This window comes from Rhinichthys klamathensis, unplaced genomic scaffold, assembly GCF_029890125.1.
Source record: "Rhinichthys klamathensis goyatoka isolate OS25496 unplaced genomic scaffold, OSU_Roscu_1.1 h1tg000068l_1, whole genome shotgun sequence".
In the NCBI taxonomy this organism is placed as follows: Eukaryota; Metazoa; Chordata; class Actinopteri; order Cypriniformes; family Leuciscidae; genus Rhinichthys; species Rhinichthys klamathensis.
In genome coordinates this window covers 5,845,172-5,863,191 of record NW_026606611.1, presented here as the reverse complement: position 1 = coordinate 5,863,191, position 18,020 = coordinate 5,845,172, and the positions used below count along the sequence as shown (strand labels likewise).

Below are 18,020 nucleotides of genomic sequence, written 5' to 3'. Positions count from 1 at the left end.
TGCTATGGAAAGAATGAAAAACTTTGTCAAATATGATGTTTACAGATCATTTGTTTTATTCCGGCACCCAAGATCATTTTAGCGTTGAAGTAAATATGATTATGACTACATAAACACTGTAAATGTGCAAAGAAAACAATGGTGCATGGTCAGCGGGATCTCTGTATACTGTGGGGCTAAAAATCTGTAACACATATGTTAGTAGTTTCCTCGAGGGTGGAGTGGATGTTTACGTAATTTCCTTTATGCCTTTGCATTTTAAAATATATATTTTAGGAGCCTGTATTTACAGGATTATTTTTAAGCCACTGAGGCGATGTGGCTACCTCAGTGTTTAACTGGTTGCACTGAAAAGTCAAATGCTGAAAAACATCCACACATCAAACTTAAACAGCCCTCTCAACAAACACGTATTTATAGATTTGTTTTATAATAATTTAGCCTAAGAAGATATCAGAGGACTCATGTGGAGAGAATTTTCTTAAACATTTTGGATTATTAGAAGGCAATTCTTATAGTTTGTTTTTGCTTAAAGTCGTAATCTGTAGTTTTTCCACACCATTTAATCAAGTTCATATTTCAAAACCACCAATAATTTAGGCTCTATTATAGTTCAAACTCAAACAGAACCATGTTTCAGGCATGTTGCATATATTGCACGAAGCAGTGGGAAAAAGAGTCGATGGTCTCAGCGGGGCTCAAGCAGAGCTAGAGAGAAAGAGCAGGATTTACCCAGTCACCAGGCTCACCCTTCCAGCCAGACACTCACGTCAGGAATCTCAAACAATGGCAGAGCTCCAGCCAGAACACTGTGCTGCTCAGTCCAGCCTACTTCTGCACCGGGGAGGGGTAAAACACTCTTCTCCACTCCTTCTTAACCCTCAAAACAGAATGCTGCAGATCACAAAATCACAACATTACATTTCTTTGTAAAAATCACTTTGTTTTGTTTGTTGTTAATCAAAAACACTGCCTTTCAAAAGTTTTAGATCGGTATGATTTTTAAAATGTTTTTAAAAGAAGTCTCTTCTCCTGCTATATTCAAGTGTAGGCTATTCAAATAGAAAACAGTTATTTTAAATTGTAATGATATTTCACAACAGTACTGTTTTTGCTGTATTGTGGATCATATAAATGCACCTTTGGTGAGCAGAAGAGACTTCTTTTAAAAACATAAACACAATCGTACAGATAAAACGTTTAAACACTACACTATCACTCTCTTTTCCTTTTGTCGGAAATTATTGAGAGTGATTTCTTTATGTTTTAGAGCTAATGTTAGTGTTTGTATAAAAAAAAACAGACAGACAAAAAAAAAAAACTTTTTAATATTATAACAACTATTTAAATAGCTGTAAATACAGATTTCTGACAGCTAATGCCAACGGCCAGGAATAAGGGATAATCCACGGGTAGCTGTGCATTAAATGAGCAATATCACACTATTATTATAGCAGCGCATTTATATGGAGTGGTGATTAAACTGACTGGAACTACCTGTGCATTAAACTGAGTTCACCTTCCAGCCAATCCGAATCGAATATTCAGACAGACCATGGTATAAGGTGTTATAAACAACATCAAATGTTAGATAGACCACTCAGTTTAAAAAAAACAAAACAAAAAAAAAACATACGATTTCAATATGTTGTTCTATTTTGATCCTCATTTTCAATATCAGGTTTATCTGTCACTTTCTTTGGTATTTTCGATCTACAGCCTTGGTTCATTTTGGACCTGACGTACAAGGCCTAAAACCTGTCTTTAGACCAATACATTATAACATAATTATATACCGGTAATTGATGTAAACTTGAAATATAAGCATGTCTTTTAAAGGAATTTTAACAGAATGAATAGGCTTGTTTAATAAAAAAATATGAAATAAGATTTCACAGCTGTGTTTAATAGATAGGCCTATTTTATTTCTGAATATATTTTTACACCTAGATTTGTCAATGTTTACTGTAAATATTTAATACATTATTCTATCTGTCAGTGTTGATGCATACTGAAAGAAGCATTCAACATTGGTGAATACTTCTGAACATTGAACAAATGAATGCATTTTTTCATCCCAGTTGATTGTAACAAACAATTTGTTTGAGAGATTAAGGGTGTACTCACACTAGCCAGTTTGAACCGTGCCCGAGTGCGTTTGACCACCAAAGCGCGGTTCGTTTGACTAGTGTGAGTGCTCCGAACCGTGCCCGGGCGCGGCTCGATTAGCCGGCCCTGGCCCGCTTGGAAGAGGTGGGCCAGAGCACGGTTCAGTTGGACTCGGGCGCGGTTCGCATGCAGTGTGAGCGCTAACCGTGCTGGAGCACGGAACAGGACGCGTGGCGTCAAGGTTTTGCGACGCTCCAAAACCAACACAGTCCGTAATCAAAGCTGCAAAGTCCTTGCTGCACTTCAGCTGGTACCTTGCAAACCTCCTCATACGAGCAGCACGATTACGTGAAAATTTTCGCGCCACTAAGGCGACGCATCTGTTTAACAACAGGCTGTGGACCACCGTGGACCAAACGACACAAAATTATCCACAAAGAAAACAGAGCGATGGACTTCATTGTGTTCAGAGAGCGCCGCTCTTCTTGTTTAACCCGAAACCGTCGCACGCACCATAATGACGTAAGCGTGCTCCGGCACGAATGCTGAAACCCTATGTGAGTGCAGGCCAGAGGGGGAGTGGGGAGGGGGGACAATCGTACTCGGGCCCGGTTCATGGCAACCGTGCCTAGTGTGAGTACACCCTAACTCACTCTCAGTGCCTGCAGTCCAGTCTAACGGTTACATCTTTCTCAAGATCAATACAAACAGTGACCAGTCAGTGAGGTTCATCTCTTAACCATCTTGAATTGAGAAATGTTTAGTTAAACACTCAACTAACGAGAGCTGTTGATTGGTGGGATTTATTAGTCATGATTGTTGGCAGATAGTCTACATTATGCATTTAAAAATGCAAACAAATGATCTGGCTGCGTTTCAACTTCAAGCATCGTGAGCCTAAGCTAATAGTTCTCCACATAGACAGTAAAAGAAAGGTTCTCCACGATCATCTTAGCTCACGATGCTTTTGGTAAACGAAGCTCAATTGAGCTCGATATGGTCAAAGATATGGTTTTCAAACGCACATTGTTGCATGCATGGGAAGCGTGTCGCCCCCTAATGGACAATATACGATCTCAATATATTTATTTACAAATCATAATTTATATTAAACTCTAATGCAGTTCTGCCAGATTTGTAAATATAAAAATAACACTAGAAAAATCCGTGCTAAAGGTTTTCTCCAGCACACTGATACCAAATATAGGCTAACCCCGTGTGACCGCATCCAAATGGGTTAATCTCATTGAATTATTAAAATATTTTGCATTGTGAGTGACATTACTTTCAAGAGATTAATTACCCTACAAATGTCATTACAGTACTGAGCCTGACATCTCACTATTTTCCACGATAACTATTGTAGTAGGCTATAGTGCTCAATATTATCATACTGTGATTTTTAATTAGTTAAATTAATATAGCATAGCATCTGTAAAACAAATATTACTATGATGTATAAACACCTGTATAGGCATACTTAAAACAAATTTCTTTTAATTGCCACACATTATTTATTAATATATTTATTTTGATATTCTGATAACAAAAATTAGGGAAATGTGTTTATTTGTAATAAAATAAATATCATAATGCAAAAAAATGTAAATTGCATGTAAAATATTTCTTATGTATGTATTTTGGTTTCTGAAGTGAAATGAGACCTGTAGACTACATATTCTTCACTTCCCAAGAATCCCCCCAAAACACTATTTTTTGAATGTTTGTGGTTTACAGTATCTAATGTGCATAGACATTACCTGGCAACTCGTTAGTTTTGCAAACAAAATGCGCAAAGAATCAACACGTTCTGCTGCTGCGTAACTCATGTCCGTGCGGGCCTAACAACCTTGCTCTGATCCTTCGTTTCACTCCATAGACAGTATAATTTCACTCTCGTTTTCAATAGGTTGCAAACAGTCTGTATAGTTTATGTTAATTGGGCGAATGTGGGGGGGCTTTCAGTAGACGAATGCTGATTGGACGCGCAAACCCGCTGCGTCAATCTGATTGGCGTTTGGGTTCTGCGATCAGAAGGCCCGTTGATTTAGTAGGAGCTCGTGTGAAACCGGCACTTCGCCACACGCGCTGCTGCCAGTGTGTCTGAGCTAAAAGCTTCACAGCTATCGGCGCTTCACTCAAATCACTTCAGACTCAACCCAAACACACATTACTGATTCCCTCTTGGTAAGTGTTTTTGGAATTAAATGGCTGAATTAAAAAAAGAGAGAAAAAAACATTTGTGTATTTTTATTGTTTTGTAGTCCGGTTAGCGTACTGAATCCGATAGCTCGTGCGCAGCTAATAGACATGTGCTGGATTTATTTGGTAAAAATGTACAATTCCAACATTTTTCATATTAATACATATCGGGTGTTAAAATATGACTCTTTAATCGAGAACTTAAGCGGTAAGTCTCGCGGTTAGGCCGCTGGGTGGGTTTTTGTAGCTCGACGCTGTGAGGATTAGCAGAAAGCTGCTAGCTTTAGCTAACGTTAGTTCACCTCACCACCAGCCGACATTTCCGTCAAAGAGCGATCCCGCGTTTGAGTTGTTACATTGTAATACAAGTTTTATACGATGTTTATATTAAATGTTCTTTAAACTTATTTTCCACATATGTATAATGTTATCGTTTGCTGTTGATAATCATCATCTTGTCCAAGCTTATGCGACAAAGTACTGGGCACGTGCCTGATTCATGAACGACGATTTAAGAAAATCATTGTTTTGGCTTAAGTTATATTCTGTATCTGACTGGATAAATATTTTTTCTTATATTATCAAATGGCATAATGTGATCACAAAGGAACCGGGCTCAAGATGGCAACGCGGTGTGTCTTGGTCGGGCCTAACCTACTTTAGCCCATCTCACAATGGATTCATCTGATTGATAATACGCTATAATGTTCCATTTTACATGATGGGCAGCTAAACCAAGTAATGTTCATATAGGGTATGGCTGTTTCAATTTGAAATCTATAGAAACGATCGACTTTCGAAATGAAACGGCCTCATTGCTTCTCGATGGGCTTAACAAAGGGATTTGTTTCAGTTTCACCGAAGGGTCTGTCCTAGTTTTCAATCAACAGATGTAGTTTACCTCTATAGTTTTTCAACCAGAAATGGTAATTCTGTGTCACCCATCATGTTCTTTAAATCCGTATGACTTTCTCTGGAGGAACAAGATGTTTCTGACAGCTCTTTTGTGTTCATCAGGAGAACAACTATGTTGTTCATGGGTTTGGAACATGTGGATGAAATATTTTAATGAGTCATTTTGTTCGTTTAGTTGAATCCAGTTGACCAAAGAAATGGTGATGGAGAAGCCAAGTGCCCAGCTTGTCGGGCGAGAGTTTGTCCGACAGTACTACACCCTGCTGAACCAGGCTCCTGACTACCTGCACAGGTGAGGATTTGCTGCCTTCATAATCAGATTTTCTTTGCAAATGAGGTTTGCCGAAATTTGATCACAATCCCTTGCTGTTAAATGCATGTTTAAAATGTGACAGCACATATTGCATTTATCTTTCTCAGGTTTTATGGCAAGAACTCCTCTTATGTACATGGTGGTCTGGATAATAATGGCAAACCAGCTGAAGCAGTCTATGGGCAGTCTGTGAGTTTTAATGCAAGTGTTGTGGATTTAATACTAGTTATAGTTCAGTGTAGTAGCTCCATGTCATTTTTCTTTTTGAACAGGAAATCCATAAGAAGGTGATGGCTCTCAGCTTCCGTGATTGTCACACTAAGATCAGGCATGTCGATGCCCATGCCACCCTGAACGAGGGAGTGGTGGTGCAAGTTTTGGGGGAGCTCTCTAATAACATGCAGCCCATGAGGAAGTTCATGCAGACATTTGTTCTGGCACCTGAGGTATGAAGATTTCTTCACAAATGTGTTATCAGATGAAATTGTTAACAAGACCTTGGGTGAATTATCTGAACTATTGTCTTTGAACATCTGCCAAGACGTAAACCATTGGAAATGTGAGGTGGTGTGGAGTAAAGACTGAATTTGAAAGACCTGCAAAATGTAAAAATTGAAAATGTGAATCGATAGCCATCATTAAAGTACTCACAGGTGCGAAAATATCAGGCATCTGATGCTTCACTCTGAAACTTGCAGAGCATATATTAATTTATTTGAAACGCAGCATTTGTGATTTCAGAATAGCACTGCTATATAATTTTTTGAATGGTTTTAATATATTGTGCAGCCTAGGGATGTTCATTTTGTTTGTTTTTTCCCTAACTGACAACTGAAGCTTTATAACCGACAAGATTGTTAAATTAGAATGGACAAGTGCCTGTGACCCATTAAAAATAACAAAATTAGTTTTCTGAGGGCTTAGTTTTAAGTTAGGGACGCCAAAAAACTAGCCCTGATGAAAGTCGACTGTTGTCTCGCGTCGCCTGCGTCAGGGCAAAAAAGCTGCGCTTGAACACACCAAGCCGACGCCAACGAACTAGCGCTGATGAAAGTCGACTGTGTTGTCGCCTCGCGTCGTGGGAAAAAGCTGCACTTGAACACACCGAGAGAACTACAGCCGACTGTCAGCTAGAATGCACGTTCTGCGCCTGCGTGTAAATGAGACAACTGTCTATTTCTGCAGATATATTCGTCTATATTCGTCATTCAAAAAGGGAAACCGACGCTACAGATACAGAAACCATAAACAAAGCAGTGCGTGCTTACCGTTTTAAATATCAATCCTGCTAAACACTTGCTTTATTCCGCTCGCGTTTAATATTGAAATATTCGCCAAGGAAGACTCAGGTAAGATGACGTAACATAAGAACAGCCTTCTGTCTGTACCGTTTTGACGTCTTTGCTCGCTGTTTTGCTATTACTCTCGTGCACTGACTCCTTCATTATGCTGAACAGCCAATCAGAGTTCCCTCTTTCACCGACGGCCCGACGCCGATTCAACATGTCGAATCGGCCTAAACAAAGCCGACGAGGACCAATTTCAGCCGACGGCACGGAACCGTGCAGAACACACCGAGGAAACTTAGTCGGCCGACGCACAAAAACTGCCCGACCGCCGATCGTCGGCTAGGTGTGTTCCAGGCTTAAGAGAACTACAGCTGACTGTCAACTAGCATGAGTGTTCTGCGACTGCGTGTAAAGAAGATATGTCTATTTCTGTCTATTTAAAAATATTCGCCCAGGAACACTCAGGTGGGATGACGTAAGCCTTCTGTCCGAACCGTCTTGATGACTGCTGGCTGTTTTGCTAATATATTGAGCACTGACTCATTCACTAAACTGAACAGCCAATAAGAGTTCTCTCTCTCACCGACGGCCCGACTCCGTTTCTACATGCTGATTCTCCAAGTTGGCCGAAGCTCGAAAACAGTCCGACATTGCCTGGCGGCCAATTGTTGGCTTGGTTTGTCCCTGGCTTGGTTTGTCCCTGGCTTTGCATGTGTAATAACAGCATAAACGACAAAACATGAGGCTTCACCGGAGTCTGTCAATGTCCTGCCTATGTAACACACACGCACACGACGACCCACAGAAAGACGCGTGTCAGTATCGGGTTCTCTTTCGGCCTTGAACAAACCATAACGCACACAAATTATGCCAAAATGTCTGTTTTGTCGAGTTTCCTCATAAGAGCAGTCTTAAATTAGTAAAATAAAGTCTTAAATAAACGTAAAGATTTGTGAGAAAATGGGACGCGTGTCAGATCCGTGTCGTGCAGAAGCGGCTGGTCTTAAAGTGTCATTAATGTTAATCAAAGAACAAAGGTAAGAGTAAATTACTCACTCAGACCCGGCGCCAGGATGATTATATACCGGCAGCCTAATAATCATGGATGCACTTCGCTATCTTAACACATCTCCAGCAAATGGCTTCTTCGTGCAATGCAGCGATAATTTTGCATTTGGTAATGCAGCGACCTATGTGGCGTTTCCTGATGGATCGAAGTTGTTCCTTAACTTCATTTTCTACGAGCAATTCATACGGCGTGCTAGACTGCTGCAAGTATACGCTTAGAGCTATTATTGTCGTGAAAAATACATAGAGGACACTGACAACTCGCTGACAGACAGGACCGAGCAGGTAACATTTAATATGAAAAAGTCTCAACTTTCAAATTTGGTCAGTAAAAGAAAATTAAACCATAAAAAGGCCTACTGTTTTGTGGCTCTTTGTGTCGTGACAGATTGCCTCAGTTAAAGCTGCTCGTGAACCGGTCATCTCTTCCTTAGTTAATTTATAGCATCAAATAATCATGAATGAACATCAGAAGGACTTGTTTTAATCGCGGAAAGATGTCAGTACACCGTTTTTCAAGTTCAAATCCACCGATGTTAATCTTAGACTCCCCTGACTACTTTGTCGTACAAAAATGGTGGATTATTATTGGTCAGATTGCCTGTCAATCAAACTCCCTACGAAGGGTGAGTTTAATAAGTGAAAGTAAAAGACAACTGCCGCACCAGTTTTCTTTTATAGCCTAAAGGCGGGCGTACACGGTGCGAATTCTGACGGTCAGAAGATCGTATGTCCACGCACACTTTACGAGTGAGTTTATCCGAAAATCGTACGGAGGCAGTGATATACGACACGATTTTACGACCTGCTGAATTCCGAAGAAATCGCACGAAGTTCCGCGTCCAAAAACTCTCTCATAACTGCATATAAAATATTGATACAAGGCGTGATTATTTTGCTACATATAGGCTATAGGCTCGTTTTCAGCACCGGGAAACGGACGTCCGGTCACCCATTTTGTGCGTGTGTGTGAGAATGAGTTAAAAAACTTAGTTACGGTAGGCTACACATTCAAAAATAAAATTTCAAGCTCTCTGAATGATTAATTAGCCGTTTAAACCACCTCATCATGTGAGCGTTTGCAATTCATTTTGCTGCGAGAAGCTAGCGCAGTGAACTGGGCTTGAGTGAGCTTGAGCGCGTTGTGAGTGAGATCGCGGGTGCCAGATCCCGTGTTGCCAGATCCACATAATGGAAAGGTGACAGTAGTATTCTGGACTTGTTTTTTGGATTAATGTCACAGTTTAGGAAGTGGTTCGTGATATATTAATCTTATTTCCAAAATGCAAGCTTTGAACTTATTTCGGATTTTTATAATTTCTTTGTTTTTGTTTGTTTTTGCTTGTTTTTCGTAGCAATATCTGGCAACATTGTTCTGTCGGCATTAATAAAAAAAAAATTAGGCTGAAGATACAAACGCAATGATAATCGTGACGTGTAAGAATCTGTAAGAAATGTATAACACTATCAAAAACAATAGCATAATACAGATCTGTATGTTACAGAATGAAATATGCCAAATACTGGCCAGCAGGAACACGGCAGATGCTGTTTAGTTAACCTTTCACAAAGTCAACAAAAACATTAATTGAAGCAGTGTTTCTAGTAGTCCACACCATTTTCGACTTTCTTCTGTGGATTTTCTCAGCTCCTGATTGGTCAAATTCAGATAGATCGACAAATCGGCTCATTCAACTGCACACACCTCACGAATGCAAGCCGACAGCTCCCGAACTTTTTCGACATGCTTAAAAATTATCGGGAGGTCGAGAGGTGCTTGGCTCGGCTCGTATCTTCCTCGCACACGATACGAGCCGCGACATGCGAGCATAACCGATTTACACGCGATTTCTCCCGAGTGAAAAAAATCATCTGCGAGCTCGTAAAACAGCTAAAAATCGCACTGTGTACGCACGCCTTAAGCGATGTAATTTTTTATATATATATATATATATATATATCTCAGAGCTGCACCGATTGATCGGCTGGTGACCGGAATTGGCCGATTTTCACGTGATCGGTCATGACCGGCGACCGGCCAGTCAGTCTGACATATGCCGATTTTATGCCGGTCAAAATGCACTCGGGCGGTGCATGATTAACATCGCACAGCATCACACGTGCACACGGAACGCACATGTAGGAAACCTTGTGAATTACGGCTGTTTCACACTCAAGTGTGAGTGGCGCGCATTTTTTTCGGCGTGCATGTTAATCAACGAGTTTATTCACACCGGGAGCAGGAGTGAAGCGGCGCAGAGTCTATTTTTGCTGCACTGCTCATGCTCAAAGTGAAAGCACACTTTTGGTGGACAAAATAAATATGATTTCACACAAAAAGTGCCCAAAATGCACAGAATTTGCATGTCTAGTGTGTTTTAACAAGAACTGGAGTAGGCTATGTCAGAAATTAAAATTAAGACTCTTTATAGAAAATATTTATAGAAAATGTACCCATTTAAACTTGTTTTTATTATTCAGTTTGGGTAAAAGTATATGGTGTTTTATAAATAAAAAATATATAGAAAATATTTGTGTTATTGAAAATAAAGTGGTTAGAAAAAATAAAATCGGAATCGGCTAAAATCGGTATCGGCAGGTCAAACTCAATGGAAATCGGAATCGGCCTAGAAAATTGTGACCGGTGCATCTATATATATATTACATTTTAAACCCCCTCCCCGATGAAACCTGTATTACCGGTGTTGTCAAGTGGATTAACCGGTGGGAGAATTTTATTACCGTCACATCTCTATGCCTTGCATATTTTTGAGTATGTAAAGAATTTTTTTACATTGAAATAATGTAAACTAGTACTTCACTCACCTTCCAATAAGTAATAGTTTGGCATCCAAATACATTGCAAATATGGAAACATTTGGATTTGTGCCTAATGAGAGCGGTAGGCTACGTGAACCCAACGCCGGTTTCTTTTTCAGTTTCACTTTAAATTGATTTGTTTTTGACTTGATGCTTGAATAGCTATAGCCTGGCTCCTCCCTCTTATGTACCTCCGCTCAATTTTCATTTTCCTTCAGTACTACGTCTGGGATTGTGGTGTGTTCTTCAGTTTTTGTCCGGTCAATTTTTTACTGGTCCAATCAGAGAACAGAGGGAGTGGCTGAGAACGATGATGTTGATGTCGTGTGCTAGTTTGAGTGGTTTGAGTCGTCATACATCATGACCAAACGTCAGCTATTGGTTATGGCAGATCCAGAGTGACTGTTGAAGTCTAAAACTATTGGATCTGCCCAGAGTACCCGCCTACAAGGAAGTTAATGCTCGTCAATGGAGCGAGGCCGGACTCTCTGTACAAATGAAATGTACGAGAGTCTGGTGGGACCAGGCTAGAATAGCTACTCTTATTTTTCATTCTTGTTCTGTTCTGAATATTTTTCAAATGAAAGGTTTTGTTGTGCAGTCAACATTTTGCTTTATTTACTGGTATTTCACATTATTTCACAATGTAATAGCCTAATAAAATGTGACTTATACGTGACTTGTCCGTTTTCTCTCAAAAATGCACTTTTGTATGTGTAGCATATTTAACCATGCAGCAAACATCTTAAAATATCTTGAAAAAATTCAACCGTTTAACTGATAGTATTAATTGGTACAAATGCGTACTGTTGGTTAATGGTTAACCAGTTAATTATGAGCATCCCTTGTGCAGCCTTAGAAAATGGTATAATAATGCGGATCACGTCAATTGAATGTGCCACTTCCAGTGTTTTGCCGATTAATTGAGTAAATTGCAATTGAAGATTGAAAAAAAAAATAAAGGCCTTCAATTTAATCGAGGAATTGTGACAGACAGCCCTAAATTAAATGTAATGAATGTCACTTTCAGTTCTACATTCGAAAATGAGTATGAATTATCATATGCAGTAAAAGACAATATAATGTGAGCCCTTTAAAAGGTTTTGCCACAAGCTCAACTCAGTCATGTTGATTGTGAGACTGCTTTTCACCAAGACAAGAAATGTCACGTTTTAATATCGCGAGATCATGTGGCACAAGATCTTGTCATGCCCCTAACTTTAAGAAATAATTGACTAGATATTTTGTGTGTGTGGAGTAAAGTTTAATGCGCAGGGATACTTCATTTTCTGCATTCCGCTCCAGTCTATGCCCTCCCCATTTCACGTTTAGTCTCCTATATTCTTTGATTCATTAGCACCTGTTCGAATCAAAATAATTCTTTGTTCAGTAATCACAGATGATTAAATAGAAATTAACCTGCTGAAAAGTGTCAACATTAGACTTGGTGTCTTGGAAGCATCAAGTTGTTCTGATCTTTAGTGTTTGATTAGTAAAAGTGTTTTTAGTAATAAAATGGCTTTAGGCAGATTTAGCCTTTTTGCCAACAAATGGTTTCCCTTTTAGATAATTTAATTATATTTATTTTATTGTTGTAATCTTTTAGGGAACCGTTGCAAATAAGTTCTATGTACACAACGATATCTTCCGGTACCAGGATGAAGTGTTTGGGGACTCCGACTCAGAACCTCCTGAGGGTGAGCAGCTGATATTGTTGGTGTATTGCAGGCATCTTTAGAGTAATCTGTCTCCCCATTGCTCTTGCTGTGAGCAGATGACTTCATTCATCTCCTGTTGTTCACAGAGTCTGAGGAGGACGTGGAGGAGCTGGAGCGAGTACACTCACCTGAGGTGGCCCAGGATGAGTCTGCTGGATACTATGATCAGACACCTTGGTAACTTGTATTCAGTTTTCAGCTCATTTAATATAGTTCCATTTGGTAATCACTTGAGTAAGGCAGGATGCAAATCATGTGGGTGTGTTGTAAGTCAAAACAAACTACCGTAAAACTTCAAATAATAGCCCGGGCTTTTATTTTCCCAAATCGTCGAACTGCACCGGCTTGTATTTGAGACGGGCGTCTATATGAGAGAGGCCTTCATAATTTCGTGTTGATGTTCTTTGAGTGTATGCCTAGTAGGGGTGCAACGAATCAAAAAACTCACGGTTCGGATAGTTTCTCGGATCAGAGTCACGGATTGGATCATTTTTCGGATCAGCAAAAAAGACAAACAAATAGACAAAACTTATGTTTATTTGTCTTATTAACACTTTTAAATTATTAAATTAAAATATATAAAATCAACTTAAAGTGCACAAGGCATAATATCTTATTTTTTAGAGATATTAGGGGGGTTGACTGGTTGAGTTACCGAAACAGGCCAATCAGGATGCTCTGTCTTACATGCGCACACACGCAAGGTCTCTCACTCTCTCCCTCTCTGCCGTTCGCACGCTATGTATGTTATGCGCGCAGTATGTTCCGTCTCGCATGGGCGCTCTAGATTCCGGGAGATTTTAACTAATTTGTGGGCATCAGGGAGCCGCTATCAATATGCGGGATTTTTATGCGGGAAGTTAAATTTTTTTAGGTCAATTCAGCGCAACTCCGGACTGTCCGGTCAAAATCCGGACGTACTACTACACACACTGTCGCGGTTTTATCCATTAACCTCTTTCCTTCATCATTATATTTGACAGGGAAGCCAAAATGCTCCCATATGGGGATTTAAATGACGTGGGGCGTTCAAGCTCCTCCGTTCCTCCGCTCGCCATGACCACAGATGTGTGGTGGACTGAACATGCGTACAATTTTTTTTTTTTCATAAATCAATCCGCGGATCACATGTGTGCCGATCTGAAGATATTGATCCGAACGGATCACGGATCAATGATGATCCGTTGCACCACTAATGCCTAGAGTCTCCAATCTCTAAAAATCTCCAAATGCTCCACGTGAGACTGCGGTCTTCCAACCTTTTACTATCGTGTCAATTGATTTTGATTAATATGCGCGAGGGAGAGAGAGCAGAACAGCGCTCGTGTTGTTTGAAGACGTGAGTGCGCGCGCGGCCGGGGCGCTCTCTCTGCTCGTATGCGGCCTGTCAAGCGCAGCAGTCATTCTATTCTACATCACTCACCGATCAAAAAAGCTTTGGTGGGACAAACATTTGCTTTGGCAGCCGCCAAAAAGCGGACAATCTGACAGGTTTTAGAAGATTAAATACAACCCGAAACTAAAAAACAGACCCGGCCTCTATTTGAGACCGGCCTTTATTTACCCAAACCTGCAGCCACACCGTGTAAAAGAGAAGGGCGTCTATTTGGGACTCGGCTATTATTTTAAGTTTTACAGTACACGCACTTCAATTTTGATTTGTTACATAAGGAATACTTCAGTAACCTTGTTATCACAAGACTCTATTTGGTATGATGCCCTCCAAAAAGTGTTGCTTTTTACCACCGAGTTGTGGTTTCATGCAAGGCTGTCCATTTACAGCGTGGAGCCCGAGGGGCCGCAAGAAGAGGTGTCTATAACTCCAGAGCCCCAGCCTGAGCCAGAAGCAGAGGTGGAGCCTGAGCCAGCAGCTGTAGAGCTGAAACCAGAGCCTGTCAGCCAGCCTGAGGTTCATGTTGAGGAAAAGACTCAGAGATCTTCCCCTTCGCCCACACCTGCTGACTCCGCACCCACCATGCCAGAGGAGAACCGGGTAAGACCTCACTCGTTCATCACTGTCTGTTGAGTCTCATGTCAATTGACCTGTATTGTGAAGCTGTACAGTCATCCCAAACTGGATAGGTGAGATTAAAGCCTTTCTTGTTTTCAGCCATTTTCATGGGCTTCAGTCACTAGCAAGAATCTCCCACCAGGAGGAGTGGTCCCTGCCACAGGAGTCCCTCCACATGTTGTCCGAGTCACATCTGCGCAGGTAGATGTCACAACACTCCTTTACTCCATTTTAGGAATATTTGATATTGGTCTAGGAAATCTTATCTCTAAATTAAAATGTAAAAGCATTCATTTGTAAAAAGGTTTTACTGACTTTAACCTGTGTCCTTGTTACATGTAGTTACTTTAGTAATTACTATAAAAAATGTTTAATCACATGCAACTAACCCTATTGTAAAAACATGTTAATTCTTATTGCTCAGTAGTTAAATATGTACTTGCACTATTTTAGTGTAAGGGTTCTGTGTTCGTCCAACAACGCAACTTACTGTAGATCCTAATCAAGGAAGTTTTGTAATAGTTCAGGGAATTTTGCATTAAATCATTTCATATACAGCTTTATTGCCATGCTTGATTATTTGTGATTTGTCCTCCATAGCCTCGAGTAGAGGTGAAAGCAGAAACGCAGACCACAGCACAGAGACCCCAGAGAGACCAGAGACCACGTGACCAGAGACCAGGACCCTCTCCTGCTCACAGAACATCGAGACCAGGAGGTGTGCAAAAGTCTACTGAATCTAGTATGGGTCCATTATAACCGTTTTTAAAATATTTACGAAAGAGGCGATTAGCTGAATTTGCAGTATCTTAATCTTATTGGCTCTGGCAAAGCTGATTTCTAATGAACTTCATGTCTGCATATAAGTAGCATATACTCCAATGAAATTGAAAGTTAAATTAAAAGCGTGGCTGGTCCTCTAAAAACCTAAAAGGACATGAATCATCCGTTTAATCTCTGGTTTAGTGGTCCGGGAGGGTGAGAGCGGGGAGTCAGAGGTGCGGCGGACGGTCCGGTATCCCGACAGCCACCAACTCTTTGTTGGAAACGTACCTCACGATGTGGATAAGAATGAGCTCAAAGAATTCTTTGAACGTAAGTGTTGAAAATGGCACTTCTCAATTCAAACTTTTAAAAATGTAGATCAGATCCTCATCCTGCATGAGCTTACCTGCTTATTTATTTTCAGAGTATGGCACTGTTCTTGAGCTGAGAATCAACAGCGGTGGAAAGCTGCCTAACTTTGGATTTGTGGTATTTGATGATTCTGAGCCCGTGCAGAAGATCCTCAGCAATCGGGTACGTGTGACTCTCAGATGTTGTGTGATATGGGATATTTTGACTAATGCAGGATCATCAGAATGACCTCTTTTTTTTTTTTCTGTGTTGTAGCCCATTAAACTGCGAGGAGATGTTCGACTGAACGTAGAGGAAAAGAAGACCCGCTCGGCCCGTGAAGGTGACAGGCGGGACATCCGTCCCAGAGGCCCGGGGGGACCGCGTGACAGGATTGGAGGGTCAAGGGGACCGCCCGCCCGTGGAGGCATGGCTCAGAAACCCAGTTTCGGAGCCGGCCGAGGCACAGGACCCAGTGAGGGCCGCTACGCAGGACCACGTCAGTGAGGCAGCTCCCACGTCATTCACTGCTGATGCAAGTCACCCTGGTTAACACAGATGGCTTTTCTGTTCCCTGTCTCCATCCCTCACTCCAGGACCCAGGAGTGTGATTTATTTTTGTTTCTTTATCTGGACTTCCTTTTAATTCTGAGATTGAACTTGAATTTGTTGTAGAAAAACAAAACTACTTGAATTGGGGAAAGGAGAAACCTAGCATTTGGTTTTAGAGTTCTCTCCCTGTTTCTTAAAGGAACGTGTTTTTACTGCTTGGGCAATCCTGTGTATTGCTAGCACCCGCTTTCAGGTCAAGTGCAAGTATGGTTTTATTTGGAATTGTTGCCATGTCAAATCATGGTTGTGTGTGAGTGACTATCTAGCATGTAAAGAATCCTGTTTGCCTTCTACTGTTGCACTTCATCAAGAATGACAACATATTTTAACAACTCCACTGATGAGAGAACAAAATAAACTCTATGTACTATTTTGAAGCATGGGTGTGTCTTGTCTAGGTTAAGAGATGTCGACAGGGATCATACGGTAATGGAAAATATAAATAAGGTCAGTTTTTAATTGACCTCAGGCCTGGAACTACAACTAAAATATTCATAATTAAGAAAAGTGGCAATTATGTAGAAAAATTAAAGTATTTATTATTTGACAAGGGAAAACATGTAAAATACTTATTTGACTCGTGTAAAGGCTTAAAAATGGAAGTTTACTGAACCTTTTAGACAAACGTTTGCATATGTGATCATATAATACAATAGACCATCGAAATTTGCATGTCAAACGATACAGTAGGTTTAACAGGGTTAAAACAATTTAAGTAATTTTTAAAAATATATACTGCTCGCATCCAAAATAATTTAATTTAAATGGTTCTTTGTAAGTAGTTTTAAAGTTGCCTCTAAAATACCTGGTATAAGTGCAGGTAAAATCCTGGATGTTAAAGTCACCATGAAATTAAAATTGATTTATGGAGAACTGCAGTATTTATTAAAACTGATTTATCCATGCATTAACCTTTTTTTTTTTTTTTTTAAGTCAGGTGCCCTTGTAATCTTTCATCTAACTGCCCTTTTTTTGCAATCTCTTCCCTGTTTTCTGGCGCTGTCATTCACATGAGATCACCGCAATGGCAAACCACAGCCATCCAAACAATTCCCCAAGTCTTTCCTGTTTGAGAAGCCGTTTCACACAGATGTTACAATAGGGAAGAAAAGGATATTGCAATTTCCGTTTCATGTCAACTTAAATTATACAAGGTACAGGCCGTCCCCCTCCAATGTATTTCGCCATGTTAAAATGGCGTCACAGACAGTGTTTCACTAAATGTCAAAGAGAGGATGATATCTGAAGATACGTTAGCGTAGTGTCGATCATTTACATGTGTATATATATATATATATATATATGCAAATGTAATTTCTAAAGGCTGCAGCACCTGAAGATCTTCATAGCATCGGCTCAATCTTTTTTCCATTACTGCCGGGGTAGAACTGGTCATAACAGAAAAGTCAATTTTGCACTTATAGACATCCATCATCACCCAGCCACCAAAATGATGAGATTTTGCAATACTGTGCTGCCACTCTCAACAAATATCAATATGTTATATTGCCATAGCAGCGTTCTTTACAGATACCTTATCCCGAGGCACACGCCGGCCAATCATCTTCCCATTTTCTCAGTCTGATTGAGTTACTGAGATTATTGGGTCTAATTATGAATTCATGTGCTTGCATCATACTGGGGGGAAAAAAACACAATCGCAACTGTAGCTCATTATAAACTGAATGTGATTAGCTGTAGCAGTGATGTAGGGGGGTGTTGACCAGCAGGTGGCCCAGCATTAGTATTCATGAGAGGGAAAGTGCAGCTTCTCTCCGCTACTTTATTTTGAAGCCCCACACCCTCATGACCCACATGAGTTCAAGATGTCCTCGTACAGCTGGCCA

The 18,020-nt window shown here is 40.4% G+C and overlaps 1 protein-coding gene across 2 annotated transcripts; it reads left to right on the top strand.

Annotated features, from left to right (window-relative positions):
- Nucleotides 1-4,137: 4,137 nt before the first annotated feature.
- On the top strand, nt 4,138-16,550 carry g3bp1 (GTPase activating protein (SH3 domain) binding protein 1). Of its 2 annotated transcripts, none has more exons than XM_056250378.1 (12): nt 4,138-4,296; nt 5,402-5,518; nt 5,647-5,728; nt 5,812-5,985; nt 12,323-12,413; nt 12,521-12,611; nt 14,217-14,427; nt 14,545-14,646; nt 15,046-15,163; nt 15,412-15,540; nt 15,635-15,744; nt 15,838-16,550. In XM_056250378.1, exons 2-12 carry the CDS (start codon nt 5,424-5,426, stop codon nt 16,066-16,068), a joined length of 1,434 nt encoding a protein of 477 aa, XP_056106353.1. In that variant the 5' UTR covers nt 4,138-4,296; nt 5,402-5,423; the 3' UTR covers nt 16,069-16,550. The 2 variants fall into 2 exon arrangements, with proteins under 2 accessions (XP_056106353.1, XP_056106352.1); XM_056250377.1 differs by having other exon boundaries at nt 15,046-15,187.
- Nucleotides 16,551-18,020: the final 1,470 nt, after the last annotated feature.

Coding starts and splice junctions, on each gene's coding strand:
- g3bp1 (XM_056250377.1), top strand. CDS start 5,424: ATGGTGATGGAGAAGCCAAGTGCCCAGCTTGTCGGGCGAGAGTTTGTC. Junction 5,519..5,646: donor GCTCCTGACTACCTGCACAG/GTGAGGATTTGC, acceptor TATCTTTCTCAG/GTTTTATGGCAAGAACTCCT. Junction 15,745..15,837: donor AGAAGATCCTCAGCAATCGG/GTACGTGTGACT, acceptor TCTGTGTTGTAG/CCCATTAAACTGCGAGGAGA.